The sequence below is a fragment of the Salminus brasiliensis genome, chromosome 14, assembly GCF_030463535.1.
Source record: "Salminus brasiliensis chromosome 14, fSalBra1.hap2, whole genome shotgun sequence".
Lineage (NCBI taxonomy): Eukaryota > Metazoa > Chordata > Actinopteri > Characiformes > Bryconidae > Salminus > Salminus brasiliensis.
The window spans coordinates 25,943,966-25,969,922 of record NC_132891.1 but is presented as its reverse complement, the minus strand read 5'-3'; the positions used below and the strand labels follow the sequence as shown (position 1 = coordinate 25,969,922).

Here is a 25,957-nt window from a genome sequence, read left to right as displayed (position 1 = left end):
ATGCCCAAGGCCCCCAATAAAGGGTGAGAGCATCAGTAATTATGCATCACTGTGCAATGTGTTTTTTGCAATCATCGGTGGATAGGGAGTGTGTTTTCCTGTGTGTTTCCGCATGCTGTGTGACGGTTGGGGCTCATTACTGAAAGCACTGGATGTGTATTTATTTGTGTGTATGTGCAGGAGTAACAATGCTCAGTGCCTTTGGTACATTCTCAAACCAGGTTTGTAAAATTCATCAAAGCCAAAGACAGTCAGCACAAACACCGCACAATTCTGTCTTTTTTAGTTTCTACCTCTTCCTGTTTTTCTTTTCCTCTTCCTCTTTCTTTCGTCTCCTTTCCCTCCTCCTCCCCTTTTTACTACTGAGGGTCTCCTGAAACTTACGGCATAAATTATTCACATCATAACATCCTTCCGTTTCTTAGACTCCAAGGGTCATGTAAGAGAAGTTCTTACTTATTTAAGGTCCCCTGGCTTTGGCCCACACTTAAACCAGTACCTGTGATGTTTCATTCTCTCAATGCGCACAGATTCAGAACACTTCAGAGAGTCCTACAGCATGTGTAGGTATGTTGCAATACTTTTCTTAACTTGCATTCAGCTCTCGGAACAGATTGTCACAGAAGTAACATGACAGAAATCAAGCCCCACATGCCTTATAAACCAAGCTGAGAACAGTGTGTCAAGGAAGATTCTCCAGGAAGGCTTTAAAAAAATAACATTTTTTATTATATCCCAGTCTGCTGCATCCATACTGTAACACTGATTGGCATGGACAATGCTGTTGATGCATTTCCCAGTTTGCTTGCAGCACACTTATAATAGAAGCTTTTCAAGCAAGTTTCTAAATTTAGGGACTGTATATAGATTTAAGAGTTAGACATGAGAGTCTTAACATAGCTGACCCAATGACATATTATGGACTGGACTGTTGAACAGTGGAGCAATAAAAAAAATCCAGGACACATGTTTGAGCTTCTATAACTGTGAATATTGGCCATAATCTCTGGTCATATCCATAGCTCTATGTATATATAGTATAAATATACAGATATACCTTGTATATATATACCAAATGTTTGTGGACACCCCTCCTAATTAATGCACTCAGCTACTTTAGGTTACACCCACTGCTGACACAAATGTGCAAATGCACGAACACAGCTTGTCCAGTCCCTGTAAAGATGTATTGACTGTACAATAGGACTCTCTGGAGCTAATGAACACCTTGCCTATAACTGTGGAGCAGTGGAACTGTATTCCCTAGAAAGATTGTGCTCCAGTCAATGCCTTTGGGATGAGTTGAGGAGCTGGGGCTGAAGTAGGGCGGTGGTCATCCAACTCACTAACACTGTTGTTGCTGAATGCAATCAGTCCTTACAGCAGTGCTCCTCCAAAAGGGTTACTCCAACAAGAGCTGGACCAGCTCATTTTCATTCCCTTGATTTTAGAAGAAACAATCAATGAGCAGGCGTCCCAATACTTACGCCCTCATAGTGTATCAGCGTGCGTGTGTGATTTAATGTTGTGATTAAATGCACTTAATACTGCATTCAGTATTAAGTCACCACAGTGCACTAATGGTTACTTACTGTACTACAGAGAGGGTTGAATTACATCCCTTTTTTGATATATGCTCATAAGTTAATGTGCTGAAAAAGGCTCATAAAATTATTTTTTATGATATAATGAAGAGTTTTTTAAACACTGATTAATTATCACAGTCACAGATTTTATTTTAGCCTTTTATTTTTGCATTAAACTGTTTTAAAGGCTTGGTGAGTAGTGAAGAAACTCAGACATTATTAGAATCAGGCTTTCGCAGTCAAGGAAAGAGTAGCTATCTGTCAGACTGTCTGGTAAAGGCTTTTAATAGAATGCCTTTTTCTCCATTTCTCTGCTTTCACTGATTGGCAAGGTTGGGCTCAGTTTTGCATGAAAGCTTTGTCTGTGTGTGCACACGCGCGCCTGTGTGTACTTGGAGAGACTAGAAAAGGTGATGGCATCAAAGGCATCGTCTTCATGCATTATGAGTTTTGCAAGTTAAAAGTGAATGCCTCCATTTCAGATTCATTTCCAGATGTTAGTTTTAAGCTACAGACTGGGTTACCTTCTTACAACACAGACGCATTATTCCAAAATCCAACCAGAATCACAGAATATGATAGCCATATGATAGCAGACGTGCTTAGAGATTTACAGCAAATATATTGCTCTCTGGCTCCCACATGTATTTACTTACCTTACTGTGCTTGCAGTCTATTACTGCTGGCATTTCTTTCCCACGACTAGCTAACTTGAGTACAAGGCATATTATCAGAACATCATAAAGAGGGTTCAAAATGGTTGTGCATATTGTATCATTGCACCAGTGGGTATGCTAGCACACGCCAGCAGTAATAAGATGAACCACACTAGCTTGTCTGTGCCAGGTGAAATCCCTTCTCTCATTTATCCAACTGCAGTTCCTCAGCTCTGGGAAACATTCAGTAGCTACTGATGACCTCATCCTTGAGATGTGTGCGGGAATGTTACAGTGTTTAAACTGTCTAGATCATAATAAACTTGGGGTGTAGCAACACCCCAGACATGATCAAAATGCATTCTTTTTTTGCACAAATGGCTGAAATTAGCATCAACATGAGTCTCATTAATTGGACTGCTATTATACTACACAAACTGTTGTAATGAATGCATTTTTAATGATGGTGTTCTGATTTGATCATACATACACGATATGAACAAATGTATTGGGACACCTGCTCATTCATTGTTTCTTCCAAAATCAAGGGTATTAAAATTTTAACTTAAAAAACACGAGTTTATCCTGCTAACACTGAGGAAACTGTCGCTACTGTCCAGGGAAGACTTCCAACAAGATTTTGGAGAAGCACTGCGGTGAGGATTTGATGCACAGTAATACAGTAACATAATTCCACTGCTCCACAGCTCAATGCTGGGGGGCTTTATACCCCTCTAGCCAGTGCCTGGCATTAGGCAAGGTGTCAATAGGTTCATGTTTATCTGCTCCAGAGAGTCTGATGCTATTGGTGGTACTTCTCTACAGGGACTGAACAAACCGGTGCAACCCAAACGAGCTGAATTCGTTCATTACAAGGGGGGTCCACAAACTTTTGAGACACACAGTGTCCCATTTAGCATGGAACTATGCTGTTCCGGATGCAGCCCGTCTCTCATATTAGTGTATGAGTTTTTGTATAGTTGTTGCCATGGTTTTAGTCGCTGCCCTGTGCTGTCCTGACCTTTACGGATCTCTCCACCCTATGTTGTGCACATGGACACTAATAAACATCACTTGTACTGACAGTCTACCATCTCTGGCTCAATACAGGCATCAGCACATTATTGCTATTTCAAATAGTTCTGTGGATGAATACATTATACTACAAAATAACAAGTGATCCATGTTCTTCTGAGCATTCTCTTGAGATCCACTACCACAGTGTCAAATTTCCAGTAGCATTTCAGCTGCAGAATAGGCTCTATTAATAGACTAAAAAAGGTAGCCACATAACGAATATCAGTTTATGAATCAATTACTCATGCCCATCCTTTGAATGAATGAAGCATACTAAAAAGACTGCCCTGCTGCTCCTTTCAGATGTTGAACTGACATCCAGATAGTGAAAGCTGATGTGTTACTAGAGTGTTTATTTCAGAACTGTCAGGGCCCTGTCAGGGTAATGTAGCGAAAAGTGCTCCTTGGGAAGTTCCTAGGGTAGTTTCAGCTCTAAAGAATTCGTGACTGGCTCTTCTTCTGTCTATCAGCTGGGCTAATGTGATTTGATGAGGGAATCTGAACTTTACATTCAAGTCTTCAGCTTCTGGGTTGAGGGTTTTCGGCGTGAGCGCTTTCATCAGAATAATCAGACTAATAAAGTGGGGGAGCGAGAGATGAGGCAGAGAAAGAGAACAAGAGGCTGATGAATAAAAGCGCTAACCCGACAAAGCGCCCATATTATAAAGGGGGGGGTGGGTGGGTAGCGCAGTGGATTTGTATTTAGCATGCAGCAAGCGGACCTCATTAAAGCCCAGCCGTGATTAGGCCAGCCCAGGTTTGGCGAGAAGAGGAGATTGGCCCTTTGATCTATTTGGTTTCCTCATTACAGCTGCAGGTTGCTTACCCCCTCCGCGGCAAAAAAACAAATCTCAAAAATACACAGCTTACCTCAGACCCACATACCTGCCCAGACTTGCTGGATTACACTTTATACCAAATCCAGGGCCTGGGTGGAAGCTAGTCTTTTGCATTGATCTTGGATCATCTGGTCTTGTCCAAAAGCTATTTACCATCATAAAAGAAACAAGAAACAATCGTCTCATAGAAGTAAATGTACAGCTTCCATCAATAATACTCTTTATCTTTAAACAGGCATAATGTTCCCATTTGAGAAATGGTAGTAGGTAATGGATGTGAAGGATATTGCATTTTGCAAACCCTCATACCTTTGACATGCTAAAAATCTATTAAAAGAAAATTACATTTGTAACTTAAATACATTTTAATACAACACTATTCTAATTCTACAAAATTTCTGTTGTGTGTAAGCGAAGGAGACGTAACCCATGTTCCCAAAGCTCTTAAAAATGCAATATATTAAAATCTGATATATGTTTTATTGTCTCAGTGGAAAGCCCTGCAGCTAATCTAATGCAGTTCTTCACAGTTCCATCACACACATGCTTGCCTAGATTGGAAGGGATCATTGAGGATGTAAACTGGCCTGGAGCAAAATACAAGAAGCAGCTCTTGGGCTGTCGGTGCAAAGGTAAATTCGCACTGAGGGAGGAGAAGGATGAATGGGTGAAGGGTAAGAGGGATTCTGCACCACTTAGACTGGTTTCGAGTCTAGGAAGCTTTTAAAGGAAGCTTGTAATTATATTATATCTAACATTGAATGAAATGAGAATTTGTCAGAAGGCTGTAATTTAAACTGTCAATTGATACCAAGCCTATGTTTGTAAAACAAATATATGATGCATGATATTTTATTATGATTTTGGGCTCAGAGTGGCTTAGCGGTCTGATGTGCTACCACTGTGAGCTTGGGTGGTGAGTTTGAATTCTTAGCCGTGCTGTATTGCTATCAACAGCCGGAGTCGGAGGGAGCACAATCAGCCGTGCTGTCTCTGGTTAGGTAGATGGCGCTTCTTTCCCTCATCTTCATACGCTTCTTTCCTCTCAGCGTATAGGCAGACCGACAAAAAGAGTTTGAAAAGAGGCGGTGGCTGGCTTTGCATGTATTGGAGTCCTTACCCTCCTAGTGGTAGGGGGAAAGCAAGAGGGGGCTACGAAGAGGTGGGTTAATGTGCAGTACCAAAGTGAAGAAAAAGGGAAAAATTCATATTGTACAAATTATATAAAATCCATTTAATTAGGATCTGAGTTTAATGAAAAGTCACTGTTATTATAAACCATTACCCCACACAACATCTCTAATGTTTTTGTACTGTTTGTCATTTTTGTTGAGCTGAAAGCAAACTTGAGTCTGTCCTCACATAATGCATATTTAAACATAAATGTAATTCTTTACACAACTAATTAACTATGTGATTTTGTGTGCTTTCCATCCAGCATAAATGTAATATTTGTTATACAGGAAATATTGGCTTAATAAGTAAACAAAATGCCAAATAAATGGCATGTAAAATAAATTTAAACATGTTTAAGCTTGAGTAGATGGATTTATAGAGACTAGTAAGTGTAAGCTGGTTAAAAAAATCCTACCCCCTACTTTCAGCCCTCTTCCTAAAGCTCATCCCAAAGAATGGTTGCAATGCTTAAATGGTTCCCACTCCCAGGCAGATGCTAGGCTGTTGCTAGGTGGATGCAATGGTATTGGCATGGCTTTTCTAGGTTGTGATGGCATCCCTATGGTATCCCAGGTGGTTCCTAGGGTGTTGATAAATGGTTGCTATGGCATTCCAGTAGCTTGCTATGGTGTTACTTGGTGGTTGCAGTGGTGGTCATTATAATGTTGCTTGGTTAAACTTTTTTTAAAAATAAAAAACTGAAAAGTGGGACGTGCAATATTATTCGGCCCCTTTACTTTCAGTGCAGCAAACTCACTCCAGAAGTTCAGTGAGGATCTCTGAATGATCCAATGTTGACCTAAATGACTGCTGATTATAATTGAATCCACCTGTGTGTAATCGAGTCTCTGAATAAATGCACCGGCTCTGTGATAGTCTTAGATAGTCTTAGTTCTGTTTAAAGCGCAGAGAGCATCATGAAGACCAAGGAAGTGAAATGGAAGGAGTATCAGACCACTTCAAATCTACCAAGACCCGGCCGTCCCTCTAAACTTTCAGCTCAAACAAGGAGAAGACTGTTTAGAGATGCAGCCAAGAGGCCCATGATCACTCTGGATGAACTGCAGAGATCTACAGCTGAGGTGGGAGACTCTGTCAATAGGACAACAATCAGTCGTACACTGCACAAATCTGGCCTTTATGGAAGAGTGGCAAGAAGAAAGCCATTTCTCAAAGATAAAAAGTCTCGTTTAAAGTTTGCCACAAGCCACCTGGGATACACACCAAACATGTGGAAGAAGGTGCTCTGGTCAGATGAAACCAAAATCGAACTTTTTGGCCACAATGCAAAATGTTATGTTTGGCGTAAAAGCAACACAGCTCATGACCCTGAACACACCATCCCCACTGTCAAACATGGCAGCATCATGGTTTGGGCCTCCTTTTCTTCAGCAGGGACAGGGAAGATGGTTAAAATTGATGGGAAGAAGGATGGAGCCAAATACAGGACCATTCTGGAAGAAAACCTGTTGGAGTCTGCAAAAGACCTGAGACTGGGATGGAGATTTATCTTCCAAACAAGACAATGATCTAAAACATAAAGCAAAATCTACAATGGAATGGTTCACAAATAAACGTATCCAGGTGTTAGAATGGCCAAGTCAAAGTCCAGACCTGAATTCAATCGAGAATCTGAACAACAATTTTAGTCTCTCGATGTGCAAAACAGATAGAGACATACCCCAAGCGACTTGCAGCTGTAATCGCAGCAAAGGTGGTGCTACAAAGTATTAACGCAAGGGGGGCGAATAATATTGCACGCCCCACTTTTCAGTTTTTTATTTCTTAAAAAAGTTTAAAATATCCAATAAATTTCATTCCACTTCACGATTGTGTCCCACTTGTTTCATATATGTTTCAAATTTCATATCTTTATGTTTGAAGCCTGAAATGTGGCAAAAGGTTGAAAAGTTCTTTTGCAAGGCACTGTAAATATATACATGAATATTTTCTTTTTAATGTCAGAGCATTTGATTTATTGGCTGGTATCTGGGTGTAAACCAGTAAAGTATTTTCTGGGGTACCACTTGGTTTTCATGTGTTTTGTTGTGGTAAAGTCAATTTAAGCACAAAGAAACATATGCTGCGTCTTCTCTGAGAGAACAACATTACACTAGACAAAAGAACCATTTAAGCATTCGATCTGATGAAGCTTGATTTTTAAAGAAAGATGGTAACTTCTTACGATTACCTGCTGTAAAGTAGCATTTTCTCACTGTGTCACAGTTACTTTAGCAAGCCTCTTTTCAGAAGACAAGTTGGATTGCACATCACTGTGATAACCCTGCTAACACACTACTTTCTAATTAGCTGAAGAGTCCTGACCTTCAATTTGTAAAGGAGGAGAAAGTGATTGGAAGACAATATGTGTTGTTGTAGCAGCAGTCATGGTTTAAGAGAGGCGGAGGAAGTGGAGTGAGGGAGGCTGGTCGGAATTTTAAAGAGTTATCTCCCTCCTGGCTCTAAAAGACCTAATCCCTGATTCAGCTTCTTTGGGGGCACCCAAAGACACACGACAAGGGCATGTGGCTTGGGGGTGGGGTGATAAAGAGGAGGAAAGGGAGAGGGAGAGAGGGAGAGGGAGAGAGGGAGAGAGAGAGGGAGAGAGAGAGAGAGAGAGAGAGAGAGAGAGAGAGAGAGAGAGAACAGTAGAAAGGAGGGGAGGATGAGGAGCAAGATATAGAGATAGAGGACAGTTGAAGCAATCTGAATATAGAAGGGTGGGGTAGTAAACAGTCAGAAGCAGAGAGATACTGAAGCTGAGGACAGAAAAAGAGGAAATAGAAAGAACCACCTTTTTCACAGGTCAGTTCTTCAAATTTCTGCCTTGCTAGATCTGCCCTGTGTGCTGAGGCAGTTAAATGGAAACATACAGGTTCCAAACACAGCTCAAGCACAAACAGTAGGCCGCAGGACCTCACAGGATGGAACCGCTGAGTGCAGAAGCACATTGCGTGTTTTTCACCTGTCCTCGGTTGCAGCACTGAATACCAAGTTTCAAACTGCTTCTGGAAGCTTCATGGATTGGGTTTGCAGAGCTGAGCAGTCACACACAAAGCCTAAGATCACCATGTGCAATGATGAGCATTGAGTGCTGTAAAGCACACTACATTGGACTCACTACCATTGCAGCAGTGGAAATGGAAGAACGCTATTCGCTGTAAGTTGGTGGAGAATAAATAAAGATCTGAGCCTGTTTTTTCTGGCATTGAATGAAAATTAATCTTAATGCTCCCATGAACAAAGTGACAGCCTCATAAGAAATGGTTCACCTAGTATAGTGTGAACAAAAACTTTACTATGTTAACCCTAACCTGTGCCCCATCAAACACTATTGGGATGAACTGCAATACTGACAAACTGAATACTAAAAGATAGACATCCAATAAGCATAAGAAAGGGACAGAGTCTAAATGAAAATATTCGAACTTCTGACCAAGTCTGCTGATTATGCTATTTTCATATTTAAAAGCTGGTGCATGTTTTAGTGGATGAAAGCCATCACAGCCAGTTAGTTTGCACTGCATGCTAGCTTCACTTGCATTATTATTGGGCAGTACATAAGCATAGTTTTCAAAATGTGACCACCCCCCATATTTAAAGTTAGCTTAATGTTGCAAGGAAAGTCACTAATCTTGCAACATTAGGATTAGAAACAACCATTGGACAGCAGTGCAATCAATTCCAACCTCTGAATTTAAGCCATCCTGAACAGTAAATACACACATCACTTACTCAAGGGCAACTCAGCTGTGAATGTTGAGGGAAGAGAGAGCATTGTTCCCTTACTCCCCTGCCCCCCACTTCCTGCCAGTCCAGTGGACTGACCCGACGACTTTCCAGTCCCAAGCCCGCTTCCCTAACCTTCAGGCCATGGCAGACCATGGCTGCCACATAACCACAATGATAAAAATACAGTAAATAAAAAAAGTATTTAATAAATTAAAAATATTTTCAGAAATAAGTATGGAGTGACTAGATTAGCTCATTTTCACTTAACATTAGTTGTTCCCATGCAAAATTTAAGACTAAGATAATATTGTAGATTATTGCCCTAGACAGACTTAGGCTTCATGGCTGGATCATTTGGTTTATTTTTTAAAAACTCTGCCATTAACAATGTTTTCGTACTTGTAAAGTTTCATCTTTTAAACTACATTGGAGTCCTCAATATAATTTTCCCTTTATTTTTAGCTTGAGTCACTTGGGTCAGTCAGCTTAAAGTTGTTTCAAAGTTATTCAGATAACTGAGTTAGCCAGCCATAAGGACTACAGCCCAGGTCAAAGAGAAACCGAGAAACATAACTCACCAGAGAGAAGCTGCATATGAATCATTAACAGAGAAAGAGCAGAGTAGGATTAATTTTAGTTTGGCCTCAGATCCCTTAAGAATATTTCCTCCTATTTCGGGGGAAGGCCAAAACTGAATGCATACAGTGACACACAGCAGAGTGCAGAGTGTAGCGTCGATGTGCATACTAATACTACACCCTGAATGTTTAGCTGACACAATTAATCATTAGCTGTCAAAATGAAGCATGCCGTATACGAACAGAAGGCTAGCTCTGAAGGACCTTGCTTTGTAGAAGCATTAGGTATCCCAGATAGCCAGACTATAAATCTTTATTCAATTTTAGGAGGCCAAAAGCCAAAAAATGATCATTCATTAAAACTGGATCCTGGGAAAATGATAGCTCGATTTCTTTTTCAGTTTGGTGCATTACACTGCACCAGATACATGGCCTGGAACCACCCTGATGTTCAGACCAAACAATGCAGCATATTGGCCAACACAGTGAAGTCCAACTAGCTTAACTAGCCATTAACATTTAAATATTGAATGTGGGTGATTTGTTTCTCAACTTCTGGAACCACTGCAAATAATCTTCAGTGTTTGAAAGCACATGGTAGTAGTTATCTACACTTAAAGCAACATTATGTAGCATTTTTACCTTTAACTTTACATTATTGGTGTGAAATTCTGTAATATGACTGTACCACAACAGTCCATGGGCTTATTTTGCTTTTAGATGATGGTTCTGTATCTCCCAGCCTGTCCAGAAATGCATGTGTAAAGGGGTGGCTCAAAGCACAAATTACCCTTACCAACTGTAGGGGGAGCCCAGAAGTAAGAAATTCTGTAACAATTCTGGCACAGTGCAGCTTGTACAAGCAGTTAAACTTTCTGATATTACTGTTTAGTTTAGTTTTTTTTTATTAAAAGATTCACTCTGTAGTTTGCTACTGTTTCAACCCAATGTAGGTCATGCTAACCTATATAATGTCTATATTATAAGCTATGCAAGTGCAGTGTTATATAGCCTTGGGAAAAAAATGAAAGTTACTGCCCTGCTGACATATTTGTGAAAGGACATTGCATTGAAAAATATTCAACCCCAATTTTACATTAGGTTTATTAGTAAAAATGATAAACTTAGAGCTGTTTGCAAAAAAACAGTCAAATAGAACTTACTTTAAAATGACTACTGCATTTTCAGAATTATTTAACCCTTTCATGAGAAGCATCTTTAGTACTTAGTACAGCATGCTTTACTGTTATGACCTGCTGCAAATATGATACATAGACACTAGCTTCTGGCAGTGTTTCTGAAGAATCGTAGCCCATTCCTCACTGGTAACATCCTAATATTCTTGGGTTTGCATTCTGAAACCTCCTTCTTCAGACCCTACCATTTTCTATGGGATTCAGGCGACTGTGACGGCCACTCCAGAATCTTCCAGGAAAAAACAAAAAAACAAGCCTTCTTGGACTTTGAGGTATCCTTGGGATCATTGTCCTGTTTAAAGATCTAATGACACCCAAGCTTCAGCTTCCTCACATGAGGAACGATGTTTTCTCTTAGGATTTCCTGATACTTGATTGAATCCATCTTGCCCTGTACACAGTGCAGGTTTCCAGTGGCAGAGGAAGCAAAGCATCACCCAGAGCATCACTAAGCAACCGCCATGCTTCACTGTAGGCATGGTGCTTTTTTCAGCGTATGCTTCATTCTTCTTACACCAGACGTACCGCTGATCCAGAGGCCTAAAAAGTTCCAGTTTTGTTTCATCGCTCCACAGAACAGAATCCCAAAACTGTGGCTGAGTAATTTGGTTTTGAGCAGATTGGAGTCTACTATTCTTGAGCTTTGGGTCAGTAGAGGTGTACGGGGATGGAGACTGTCAGTGATTAGTATGCGCCATGCTGTGCAAGCTGAAACCTCACTGCCTGCTGCCACCAATCCTTGCTGCAGGTCTTTTGCAGTTTCTTGAGTGTTTTTGACCACCTGCCTTTTTAGGAATCTGGTGGTAGTCGGTGATAGCTTTCTCTTTCTGCCACATCCAGATAGTATAGCCAATGTTCCTCTAAGTTTGAACGGTGAACTATGCCTCCGTATGTATCTCTAAGAATATTCAGGGCCTTTTTTGTATCCTTTTCCTTGTTTGTGCAAGGCAGTGATCACTTCTCTGAACTAATGGAACCCATTTAAGTTGCGTCAGGTATGTTGGGGACAACACCTGATTTGCAGATGTGTGCTGTTATAAGGGAGGTTGAATGGTTCTAAAACTGCAGTTAAAGGTCGCATTTTGTGTTGAACACTTGAGGTTGAGTTTTCTTTTATTTGTTTTGCTTGATTGGTTTATTACAAACAGCTAAAAGTTTGTAAAAAAATCAAATAATTTTGAGAAACTTTGATTAAAATATATATTTAAAAAAATAATGTTATGTAGGGTAGGCCATCTCATTACTAGAATTTTAAAACAAATACAAAGCACACAATATACTTGTAGAAAAGGCTGCCCTTTCATGCTTTAACCTAATTTCACTCTCTCTCCCCGCAGTTTGAGCCTGTGTGTATTATTAATGACTATGTGTCTTGTGCTGGACAGAAGTGGCTCTCTGGGGTTCAAGGGTGGACACTCACTGCCAAGGGGCTGGCGGGGGTAGTGATATGGAGTGATGGATGGAGAGGGGAGAGAGAGAGAGAGAGAGAGAGGGTGCAGGGGAGAGAGTATGGGTCGGATGGGAAAGAGAGATACTCTACTGCTTCCATTTCTCCCCTTTCCTCGTCTCCATCTCATCTTTAGCTCTGAGCAAAGTGATGAGAGTCATTACTCACTGAGGAATATGTGCCCGAGTCAAATTAAAGCACTTGTCTCTGAAACCTATCTAGTCTGAAGGAAAAAAAAATATTATTAAAAATAAATCTTAAAATATATATATTTTTATTTACTTACTGATGAACTGAAATGTCCACCTTAAATTTACAGCATTATAAAGAAACCAGCTTTTATTTGTAGTAAAATTGGAACATTTCTATTGTAGAAATACTCATAAGAGCAGCTGGCTTTCCCAAAATCAGTTTCCAGGTTTTGAATTGACAGTGATGATACAGTATAAACAGCTAGTTGTCAGTTGGCCTTTATTTTTTATTCAGCATGCTCATTGTTTCTGTGTCACACTTTGGTTTGCCTTGTTTCTGTGATTTCTTTACTATGTCATTTGCTTTTTTTCCTTTCAGATGTTCTTTCAGCCCACTTCCTCTTGTTTCTTTGAACTGCTTATTTAATACGTCTGCAGGCGATTTTTTTAGTGTTGTATTTTTCCCTTGAAGAAAAACAAATATGTAGAATGTGAGTTTATGTACCAGAAACTGTCATAATACATTTTTACACAATCACTGTCCAACCTGTCTTAATCCTGTAGAATCCTGTGGGCTGTTTTATGTGTGGCTTATGTAAAGGACCTCAGTTCTGATTCACGGACATTGTTTGTCGATCTAGGTTGAAACACTACTTATAACTTCAAAAAGAGTAGGTGGGTCTGCACTGCTATATGTGTAGTGCATAGATGTTTCAGCCTTAAATCTCTGTCTGGCTCTCCCTTATCCTATTTGGGCTGCTATCTGTCCGGTGGACTAATGGACATCAGGGCACATTAGAGTAGTTGTGCGAGACAGAGCATTTTAGAGGGTAATATTCCATTAGCAGCCAGATTCCCCTGCCCGTTCATCGACCCATATACATTACAAACACACACACACACACACACACACACACAGCTGCCATATCCACAATGGCGGTCAATTATAGGTGGTACTCTTATACACACGTGTGCACAAAAAAACACACTATCACAGTGGTGTCACAAGGTATCTTGTGTTTGATGATGTTTCACTGGTTAGCACACAGCATAAACAAAACTGGACAGCAGCTTTTCATGAATGTTTGCTTTAGCATTCCCAATGAAGTGCACAGTCAACAATAAGTGGCGTGATAAATAAGCAAACAAGCGAGTGAGTCAGTGTTGCCGTCTTGTCGTCACTGTGAATTAGAGGAATTGTCTTTGCATTTTTCGCACCAGCTGTCACCATTTCTCATCACAAAGAGGCAACGTTTCGATTGTTCACTACTGTTTCAGGAGGGCCCTATTTAGTGGCATTATAGAGGAAGAGGCATTTGTGAATTCCTTCTTTGGTGGCCAACTGGAGTTTTTTTTTTATTCCTGCCTTATCTGTACATAGTACAGATATTCCAAGAATCAACTCCTGGAGGTTTTAAAATTATGGATATTGATGATATTGTTAGTGCTTAAAGAACACTATGTTTCAGTGTAATTAGACTGGTTTAATTAGATGTAGAGCAGCAGATATTGAATAAAACTCACTGTATTCAGTACGGGAGAGGATCTGAATAGTAGTTTTTAATTATCTTTTGCTACTAATGTGTTTAGCCTGTGATTACATAAATCGTGATAAACAATATTAAAATAACAAAAAAGTGTGATATAGTATTTTTTACCATATCGCCCAGCCTGGGTATCCCAAGGATTGATTAACAGCTTAGAGGCTGGTCTTAATTTTAAAGTAAAAAGTAAAGTTTTGTTTAGTTATGAATGCTGTCCAGTGGGAAAGCAGTGACTACAGTACACTTAGTACTGTAGTCTGCTTAGCCTGGCCACTTACCTATTTCCCACAAGCGAGTTTTGCAAAGTAGAATAATGTATTTCCCTAAAACAGCAAAGGAAATAGAGGCAATGAGTGCACTTTTCAGTATGAAAATGATCAAAACCGTGCTCCATATTAATACATTCATTTTGTACTCGTTCAGGAGTGCCCTCTAGCGTCTGACAAACCCAGATGACTTTCTCAAGTGGTAATTCTCCTCTCTACATGATCTGTGCCCCTTTAACCTTTGCATATGCAAAAAGTATGTAATTTCCGCTACTGTTTCACGCCTGCTGCCGGATTTAGACAACGCAATGCGTGAGAGGGTGTACTTCACACAAGAACTTTGTAACAATTCTCATTGAAGCCCTTCAGGATGTTGAGAAACAGACCCCTCAGCACAGTATGTTGGTGAGTAGTTTAATGCAGTTGGTGGTGTTCAGGGCATTCGCTAATGTTACTAATGTTGTAATAATAATGGACTGAGTGGGAGGAATGAAACCTGCTGCTCCTTCAAAAGTGAAGCTCAATAAATGCAATCTGTCTATTCAGTCTGTCTATTCAGAGATGTGATCTGGTGTTAACATAAGAGGAGAGCTCTGCTCCAAGCAGATCTGACTCTGATAAGCTCCACCATCTGACTGTGATAAAGGTCTATTATGGGCCGTGTTAGGATGCATAGGGCATTTGTGGGCTGGTGCAGCAGAAAATGGTGTTCCAGCCCCACTCTGCTGTCAGTCTTTATAGAGGTGAAGTCTGTTGAGGTGGTTCCTATAAGTTCCTGGGGATGCATCTCAATGACAAGCTCAGCTAATTAACAAATTACAGATGCTGTCTAGTTTCAAGCCAAGCGTCTTTCTTATGAAGACTGAAGTGTTTTACATCTGCAATAACGTGGCAGATGCTTGTGCAGTGGTGGCTCAGCGGTTAGTGCTCCGGGCTATTGATGATAGGACTGTGTGTTCAATACCTGGGCTCGGCAAGCTGCCGCTGTTGGACCCTTGAGCAAGACCCTTCAGCGCTGATACTGGGAGGAGTTGGATTATACATCAGTTCATTATGATCAACATCCACCATCCCCTCCACTTCACCATAACTAATCAGAGAGGTCAGATTTGTGACAGGCTGATTGCTCTCTGTTGTTCCACCAAACGAATTAGGAGATCATTTATCTCCAGAGCTACAGTATATGTTGGTACATTAGTTTACAGTGACATATCTAGCTAGCAGTGCCAATACTGTCTTTACTGTCTTTTGCGCTAAAACTCTACAAAGTAGTCCGACCATGCAACGTTAGCTTATATGTCTTAATAGTGGGCATGACATGTCGTTTCCACATTATTATTGTCTATGAGTGCTGTGCTGCTTTGATTGTGCATACATACATAACCTGCTGTCTTTTCTTTCTCTGTAACTTATAAGCCTGAAATGATGATATAGTGATTGGTAAAGTATTAAACAATGCATAGCCTGTAAAGGCTACTGCCTACTCAGGTCCAGCAGCATTGCAGCCTGAATTCAAAGTGTAAATACTGAGCAGGAAAATGAGTTCCAAATAATATCATTTGTCAAGGCCAAGATCAGCAGACAGTAAATGAACAGGCAATTTCTCTGAAAAAGACCTGTAGATATTACAGGGCATTACACAAGAGCTGTACATGATGAATAAGCCTGTATATATCACAGTCTAATATATTAAATATACTTATGAGAGTGAGAAGAAACATGGCTAATGTTTAATGTTTGAGGTGTTTACAGTTGCAGTTAGCAGGGTGTCAATAGAGAAACCCAGCCCTTCTCAAATGTGATGACTGGTGATTCTTGTCTTCATTAGCACTTGGAGCCATCTCTAGCAAGCTAACGGCTTCACTCCCAACAAGATCAGTTCCAGCTTACTGATGCTAAAACTGCACAAGCTTAGACGTTATATACTCAAATTACTCTGAGGGCCTGGTACTGGAGTGACTGAAAGACAACCCATTTCACTGTACTTACTCTCATAAGCACCCCCCTTAGGATACATCAACAACATCAGTACCTAACTGTGGGGGATGATGGACACAAATGAAAAAAAAAGCATGAGATTTTCTTCTGGTTTAATAGACTGCTGAACTAATTCTGAGATGTAGAAGAGAGTGTTACAAGAAATGACAAGCTCTTCCACTTGTCTTATAATGAATCCTATTTAGCTAAGACTGAGGTTAGAGCAGTCTGGCCAAAAAGATATTAAGCCACATCTGAGACCACACCCAAGGGATGTTTCTCAGGTGATGAAATTTAGAAACAGGGGACAGTTGCTTAAGTCTCACATTGGTCTCAAACATTGAAGCGTTTCAGGGAGAAATTATGAGACTAAGAGGATATAGCTGTCACAGTCATGTTGGCTAGCTAGTATATTAGCATTCAGAGGTCAAATGCTGCTTTCCTGATGATGGGAGTACCAGCTTCCATTGCTGGGGACCAGCACACAGTATGTTGGCGTTGCTGGTCTATGCTGGGCTTATTGGCAGGGTGGGAGCTTGTGTTTGTTTTTTGCTTCGCTAGATTTACTCAATGTGTTCAAACATATATGATTATCTTTTTTAACAACGCATAGTTTGTCAAAGGTAAACATACACAGCACACAGCTTAGTGGGGTGAAAGGGGATAGAACTGGAAACAATGTCCAGTTTGAATATATACTGTATATATATATAAATTATATATATTCTATAAATTATGACAAGCCAAACAGGAAATATATAACGAACTTTGATATATATAGAACGAACATTGATGTATGTAATGAACGTTGATATATATGGAATGAACGTTGATATATATGGAATGAACGTTGATATATATGGAATAAACGTTTATATATATTGAATGAACGTTTATATATATTGAATGAACACTGACATGTATGTAATGAACGCTGATATATGTGGAATGAACGTTGATATGTATGGAATGAACGCTGATATATATATGGAATTCATATGGATATATATGGAAGCATTTATTCCGTATATATCAAAGTTCATTCTATGTATATCAACGTTCATTCCATATATATTGTCATGACTGGCTAGGTTAGACAATGACAGGTGAACACTCGCAGGGGATGGCTTGATGTCAAAATGCTTTATTAGCAAAACAAGGGTTTGGCTCAGAACGGTAAATTTTTGGCAGTGTGACTGCTAGCGCTGGCTCCCTAAATACCCCAGCCTCAGGTGAAACGAATCAACACATGAAACACAGTCCGTGAAGCTAGGCATGAACAGAACGTCAACTTAAAAGTCCTTGAAGCCTGTGGACCGCGGCTCGGGACCGGCCCGGGGTGGGCATGGCGACGCAGACCTGACATATATCAGCATTCATTCATAAGTTAATTACATATTTCCTGATGTTCCTAAGCCCTTTTAGTAGTTTCTTAGAAATAATACAGAATGATAATTAAGAATGTATTGTTCATCAGATTATTTGACTGATCTTTTAATATTTATTATAGTTTTTATACATTTTTGAGAGGTGTGTGAATAAGGTGTGGTTTTGGTGTGGATGATGCTGGGGGAGTTGGCGTACTTCAGGCTATTCTGTGATCAGAGAGTGTTTACTCAGCTGATCTGGAAGCAGTGCTGTAGCTGACACTGCACGTCTGTCTGACCCTTATCTAGTACTGTCAGTTACACTGCTGCTGCTACTGAGAAATGTCGAACAAATCAGACATTCCACATCAGAGAGAGAGAGAGAGAGAGAGATTTCAAACTAGGAGGAAGGTGAAGAGAAATAGTTTGGAGGCCAAATCTGTCAAAAGTCCATGGTGATTTATGAGAACCACAAAAAAATTTAAGTAGTGGTGTGTGTGCATGTGTGTTCTGTGTGTTTTAACTTTAATTCCGGTTTAGATGGGGGTGGCAAAGTAATATTGTATTGCAATTCTGTTGCTATATTTTGCAAATGAACTCCTGATGTAACAAAGTTGCAGTTTGTGTTTAAAATGGCCAAACTAAACATGTTTAAAAGTATAAAAATACATCTCTTTCTTGAGAAAATCATGCTGACATAAATTCATACTGCACTACCACATTAAAACACACCCAAAATATTCAGAAACACTACTGTGTGCTAGTGCTCAACTGAAACACTGTTATCAACTGTTAAATTGTAAAAGGTAACCACTGAAAAAAGTATAAACATGTAATGATATGTTCTGTTTTTTAAACACCATATAGTGAAAGTGTGTTTTTGCCACTGATTTAGTCAATAAAACTGAACAATTCTTCTCAGTAAACACCAGAAAAAGTAAGAGAGATAGAGAATGTAATATTTGCTGTTGACTTTTGTAATAATATGAGTACATCATTTAAATAATAATGCCATTATTATTCAAAATAAAAAATCTTCTTAACACCCACCAGATGAAGAAACTAGCCAGAACTGTGTGTCGACACATGCATGCTTAAAAACAAGTGTACAAACACAACATTTTAAAAAATAATTTAATTCCACACCATTTGTAAAATGGAATTAGAAATTACCTCAGATTAGAAATTAGAATTGGAATTAGAAATTACCTCAGAAATAACACACCCCACAAACGTTTCCACTCTCCAGTGCATTTTCAAACAATATGAAAATCTGGCAACCCCCCCTAGAGGAAAGAACCAGTAAGTAAAACTTACTCCTGATGAAAACAGCACAGAGGTCCAGGCTGCTGTAAAGACCCTGTCATCTAAAATCCCCCAATTGTTTCATACAGTTCCCCTACTGCTGCTTTTTTCTGACTGTTATAGCAGTTTCGCAGTCATTGCTTTTTTTACGTGTTTTAGGCACCAGGGTTGTAAAATAAACTTTTAATTTTAATCATTGTCATGTTTTCAGAATTTTACTGGAATAACTGAACTGTTAACAATGTACAAAAAAAGTATTTTTAACTTAGCCAGTAGAGTGGCAGAATGATGGGACAATTGATGATGATGATGATGATGGTCCTATTCTCATGTGTAGATTCGTCCAGGTGAGGCCTTTGCTGTGTATCACACCAGCCCTACGCTGTCCAGCCTTTCAAAGCCTGTAGTGCTGTGGACGCAGCAGGACGTGTGCAAGTGGCTGAAGAAGCACTGCCCTCATAACTACCTGACCTATGTGGAGGCCTTCTCTCATCACGCCATTACAGGTACAACAACCCACCCCCTCCTCACCTCCCCCCACACACATTAATTTATATAAACTCACTCAGTTGCCATATCTGTAACTTAGAATCATCTCAGGATGAGATGAATAGTACACAGCACAAGTACCAGTAAAAAGATGGACACACCTACACTCACAAAGATTGCCTTGTTTGTTTCCTTCTCTATTTTTTTTTAGAACACATCAAAACTACAAAATAACACCGGTGGAATTTGGGCATGGTCACAAAGTGTTAAATCAAAACTTACTAATATACATAATCATTACTTATTATATATTAGATTGTTCAAAGTAGCCACCCTGTGCTTTGAAGTGTTCGTCCAGAATTATTGACACAGTGTACAGAGCAGGTAGAGGGTTCAAACCATGGAAAAAGCTGCAAACAAAATGCAGATATTTATTTTTTATGCTGTTCTTCAACAGTGGTCATGCATTGGTTCAATACTAATAAATTTTGGCCTGATCAAAAATGATTCAGTTTAATTCTTTTCAACATGTATTGATGTATTAATGTGCATTATATAAATTTTCCCTGCACTAAATTCATTTATTTTATGTTCATAATTGTCACTGCACCACATTCATACTTAAATTCATGGATTATTTTTTGTAAAATAGCATTTTGTTATGCTTTACAGTTTACATTTCAGGGTTTTTGTGGGACCATGTTTGTGTGCTTTCCATGGAATGCTAGCCCTTCTAATCTCTCCACAGCCTTTTAAAATACTACAATATTTTAGATCCCTTTATTGTTCACCCTTCCAAGCAGTTCAGTATAAATCAACACTTCTGACTATCCACTTATGGATCTTTATCATTTAATGGCTTCGGACTGGTTCATGAAGGCACTAGGGGGAGAGAACATTCTCATTTATACAATGCGGAAAAAGTCAAACCCATCAGAGAACGGACGAGGACTGTGCCCCTCCTCTACCCAAGCTCACAGCAGAGCTGGCAGCCAACGGAGGGCACAGGAGGTTACACTCCTCATTATATTCTGCCAAACCTCACGACTGCATCCGTCTACCTCCCGTTCCCTAATGGACTACTATACTGGCCATAATGTTACACAATTCATCATGTTGCGGCCAGTCCTGTAAAATCACACTGTCCTGAGGTCAATGGAACAGAGACTGCAGGAATAAAGTCCTTTTTTCCACTTTTCCATTATCCCACAGTAAATTGTCCAGTTACTGTTTAAACAGTTGAACTGTTGCAATAATGAGGAAAGAAGTGAGTCCTGGCTCAAGACATTTTTGCAAGGCACTTTGCAAAGCTAATTTATGTGATATGTGGTAGAAACAATACTACTACTACTACTACTACTAAAAATAATACTAAAAAATAATATTATAGCACCTTTTAAACAAAATGTACAGAGAAATATAGAGAATAATATGAGAATATAATAAAATAGAATAAGATATATATTGAACATAAAATATTGGACATAATTCCTTTCAGGAGTACTTACATCAGCACTTATCTTGCACTTATTAAGACTTAGGATTATATTCATGTCTCACTTAATTAGTCTGACATTCAGGAAAAGTGCAGTATTGTATATCTAGGTATACTGTATTTGGCAGCAGCTAGCTTGAGGTACCGTTTGGATTCCAGTCTATACAAACTAGCTAAGGACATTTTCTGAGTAAACAGTGAAGGAGAACTAAAGTAAATTAAAGTAAAAATGAGAATTTGCAGTACAAACTGCAGTTTTTGTAGTAAAAACAGCTAAATCTGAAAAGGAATGAATTACCAGTGATCCCTATAACAGTATACAACGCATGTTTTCCACAAGTTCATTTACTGTTTATGTCAGTATTCCATAAAATAATATTGACATACATTAAAGATTTTTATTAAAGCGAAAGCTTAGCTTCTCATGACTTGCCAAATTGGCTAGTGTAAGCGGCCAATCCAACTATAAAGGGCAAGTATCCAATAAGCCAGAACTTTTGAACACTGGATGGATTCAAATCATAACTTGACGTAGTTATTTAAGTATGTATTTATTAACAACTTCTATACTGTTTCTAGAGAAATTTGTATATTCACATTTTTACTTTTTTCAATTAAGTGAGATATTTTTAGTAGTCCTAAAATATTTTTATTTGCGGGAAAATGTATTTTATTCAAGTAAATTTCATGCATGACTTTTTTTTCCCAATATGTTCGATGCCTGGAATTGTCATCATCTTACCATCGCTTGTTTACCACCAGCAGACTGTAAATACTGGGGCGGTTTTTCACACTGCACAAAATGAGGATGTGTTTTTTTTTTTAAAGGCTTAGATTTTCTTGAATGACTGGATTGAAGGATTTGAGAAACAGAGCACAGCAAGAATATTGTACCCATGCTTTGCAAAGAGAGCACAGTCCAGACAAAATCCCAAAACGTGTACGACTGAATAGTGTGAAATGGTGCTGAATGTGAGAGTGGGGGATCTACGCCATTCTGGACATGATGTTTTTTGCATGCAATGTGACTGACTGAGGTGCAGTAACTACTACCTGACCTTTGTGTCATTATGTAACCTTCTAATGTTACTGTATACAAAACTGGTATGAACTGCTTTTGTTAAGACAACAGAAATTGGTCAAATCATATTTCAAACATTTCAATCATGACATTTAAACATTTCATGTTGTTTGGGTGCTAGCAGTATCCAGGCCAGATGCTCTTTTACAAGTACGCACACACTCACGCTACTATAGAGGGGTCATTTGTACTATATTTAAGTATTGCACAACAGTGTAGTAAAAAAAAGGGCCTCTTGGCAAGTGCATGTCTGTGTGTTTGTGTGTGTGTGTGTGTGTGTGTGTGTGAGACACAAAGTGAGAAACAGGGCACTTTTAAATTCACTCAAAAAGCAAATTGCTTTTTTTAAGCTCCACTTTCTCTCTACCATCGCTTTTATACTGCTCTCGCGCTCTGTCCCCCCCCCCCCTTTCTCTCCCTTTTTCTTTCTGTCTCTTTCAAGCTTACAGCAAAACTGTGACAGTGAATCGTGGTACCAAAGGGCTTTCCACTTTTTTTTTTCCTCTCATCTGCTTATACATTCATTGAGTGGCACATCTCCTCTCGTAGCCAGGGTGTTTGAGAGAGAGTGTGTGAGAGAAAGCCTCTGCGTTTTTTACAGGTCACTGGCACTGTGGCTCACACACTTCATGCAGATAACTCACTTGCATGATCATCATGCACACACGCACCCCTCACAAGCCTCTTGCACACCCTCTGATACAACACGCTTATGATTATTATTCTTTTTTATGTGGCCTTTTATATACACATCTTTTCCATTTGTTTTTATATTTGCAATATTAACAAGCACAATTACTTAACAAAGGGATTGATTTCTTCCCCTGTTTTCCCTTTTGGCCCTCTAAGCCACCCTCTCGTAATCCTTAATTAATTAATATTATGCCAATAAATACGAAGTTAACACCGCCGTAATCCTCCAGTAATTAATAGCTGAAGGTGAACTGAAAGTGTGAGCCGGACGCTAAACAAAGCCATTTGTGTTGTGTTTTCCACATTCACCTCTTTTCCACTCTCCCGCCGTTCCTCTGTCACTATCTGCATGCTGTTATTAGGGGGGCATATTAAACTGCTCTGAGGGGAATTGATTCCTGCTCTATTCATCTCCTCTGTCTGCTGTTACACAAAAGCATCAAGGGTGATGTCATTTCAGGACAAAGTGTTTCTGCAGGCTGAACTCACCAGCGATTAGAGAGATGGAAAGTGTGTGTGTCTGTGTGTGTGTTTGTGTGTGTTTCACACTGTTGGTCCGATTCCCTGCCTCCGTCACAACAGTGGCTTTAAACTTCTTAATTAGACGCACGTGCCAGTGAGTCAGGCCCCGCTGGGAGTGCTCCGGTGGATGAGGAGCAGCAGGCTAAGTCTGGCTGAACTGCAGCCCAGCACTGATCTGAGCCAGCGGCGAGAGAAAGCCAGGCACTGCCATACAACGACAGATCCCCAGTAGCTCTGTAAGAAAGTGTAACGAATCAGAGCTGTAAAGTGGGATTGCTTATGTATCCCAGTGTGTTTGTGCGCGCGTGAGAAAAGTAGCGTGACACTTAAATAAACTCCACTTCAGCTTCCTGAATCTTCCTGAATATCTGATCATATTAACAGGAGCGTATTAATGGCTGCTACAATGTGAGGAGCAATGGGAGGTTTCTACTTGAAAGTCATAAAACATATAATTGTAATTACATTATATTGTTGATATAAGTTGTCAGGTGGCTATGTAACATCAATAATTCCATCACATTCATATTTCCTTCGATTTTGCCAAGTTTAGTTTAAACACTTAAATTATCTGTCACATCATCTCAGAGCGCTCTCATTCTGCCGTCTGTCAGATTTGCTTACTTTAATTACTTTCATTTGTGTACATATGTATGTATTTATGTTTGTATGCATGTATGTACGTAACTGTGAATGATTAGCAGAGAAATTGATCACAGTCTCGCTAATTATTTTAACTTTACAACACAGACTTGTGCTGTGAGCAAGCCGGAGGTTTACTGTCTGTAGGTTGGCTGTAGGTTGACACTTATACAGTATTGCATAGCATTACCTATTCTAAACTCAAGAGGCACCCAACAGATATAAAACTTGTCTTTACTTGTATATATATATATATATATATATATATATATATATATATATATATATATATGCATATAAATTTTATCAGTTTTTTACCCATTTTCTCCCCAATTTGGACTGACAGTCCCCTCCCCATCACACACAATGCCCCCTCCGGCGTGTGCGCAGTCAAGCCTCTCATTTTTCAAACTGCCACCGATCTGTAGACGCCAGTGACAGCCAGCTCCGTAAAAAGCAATGTGGGGGTGAGAGCCATCTACCTAGAGGGGAGAGAGCAAGGCCAATTGTGCTCTCTCGGACCTCGGCTCCCGATGGCTAGCAGCATGACCGGGATTCGAACCACCGATCCTCTGATCATAGTGACGGTGCCTTAGTCCGCTGGTTTACTTACGGTTCTTAATTGCATTTTTAATTCAATTATTTATTTTTAATCGGACATGTAATCAACAATTATTTTAAAAAATAACACATGCACTACATGGACAAAAGTCTGGAACAGCTGCTTCTGAAATCAAGGGTTTTATTTTAGTTTTAAATAAGAGTTGTTTTTGTTGGAGTAACTGTCTCTACTGTCCAGGGAAGGGTTTTTGCTAGATTGCTAGTGCTGTGACTTGATTGCATTCAGCGACAAGAGCATTAAGGAGGTCAAGATGTTGGATGATCACCACCCCCTCTCATCTCCAATTTCGCAAGTCATCCCAAAAGTATTGGACAGTTCACCATCATCCCAGAGAACACTGTAATGTTGGGCTTTATACCACTTTAGCCCATGACGGCCTAAAGCATGGGGCTAATAGGTTCATGTTCATCCATATGGTATATTTTGCATTGAATGCAAATGACCTCAAAATCGAAGTGGCTGCCACATACGAATGTTGGACAGAAGTAAAATCTCGAGACACCACGGTTCAACAAGTAAAAGAAGATCCACCTAGCAGAAAAGCTGAAAAATCAGCAGCTCTATGGCTAAATCACACATACACACACAACTATTTTGTATTTGGTCTGCCACCCATTTTGGCTGTATTGTAAGTGACATGGCAATAACTGTAATCCCCATAGCGGCCTGCCTTCTTTCTGTGTGTGTATATAGGTCAGGGCAAGACCTTGTTTGCTCTGCTGGGACAGCCTACAGTCATACTACCTTACTGGGTCAGTACGGCATCGCTGTGTAGTGATCTTCGTAAATCCTCTGCAGTCACACACTCACATGCTTAACACTTTTCACATCACAATAGGCTTGACTGCCTGATGCTTTTTGACATGAAGGTCTCTCTGTGAGGAGATCGATCTGGACAAATTGGTATGTACAGTGAGACTGGGGGTGGGGGGGTGGTAGTGATTAGTGTTTAACTCAGGGTTATCCTTTGGTTGCTCTGGTCAAGGCAAGTTACACTCTACAGAATGCTAATAGGCTGCCACAGACCAAGGAAAAGCACCCAATGCATGTACATGTTTAGATTACATGCCCTACTCATATATGCCCTGCATGTACAGAATATTCTGTGACAATATAATATGAAAAATATGAAACAGAGAGCGGAAGTTACACTGCGGTCATTTAACCTCTCACAAATAATGTCCAGTGCATTCAGCAATGGCTACAAACTCTTTATATGTAATACAAAATATTTTAGTACATGTTTCTATGCCCACCATGAAACACCAAAACAGTCAAAGGCAAACAGCCTCAGTACTCATGCTGAATCTTCCTGTGGAAGAGTGCAAGAGAAAACAATAAAGAGGAAGATGCTGGGATTAGGAGAGAAGGCAGAAAGGGAGCTGTTGTATTGTGCAATTGCTGAGAGATTCCTGGCACTGAACACTATAGTATGGCTAGGAGGAGGTACTGCTGCTAAAGTCTGACAGCTCTGAG

General features: G+C 39.7%; 1 protein-coding gene across 1 annotated transcript in view; it reads left to right on the top strand.

The window, feature by feature from the left end:
• samd10b (sterile alpha motif domain containing 10b) overlaps positions 1–25,957 on the top strand; it is a 91,878-nt gene that overhangs the window by 48,986 nt on the left and 16,935 nt on the right. Inside the window, exon 3 of the mRNA XM_072697093.1 lies at positions 19,275–19,443. Coding sequence (XP_072553194.1) covers positions 19,275–19,443 — 169 coding nt within the window. The remainder of the gene's footprint in view (positions 1–19,274; positions 19,444–25,957) is intronic.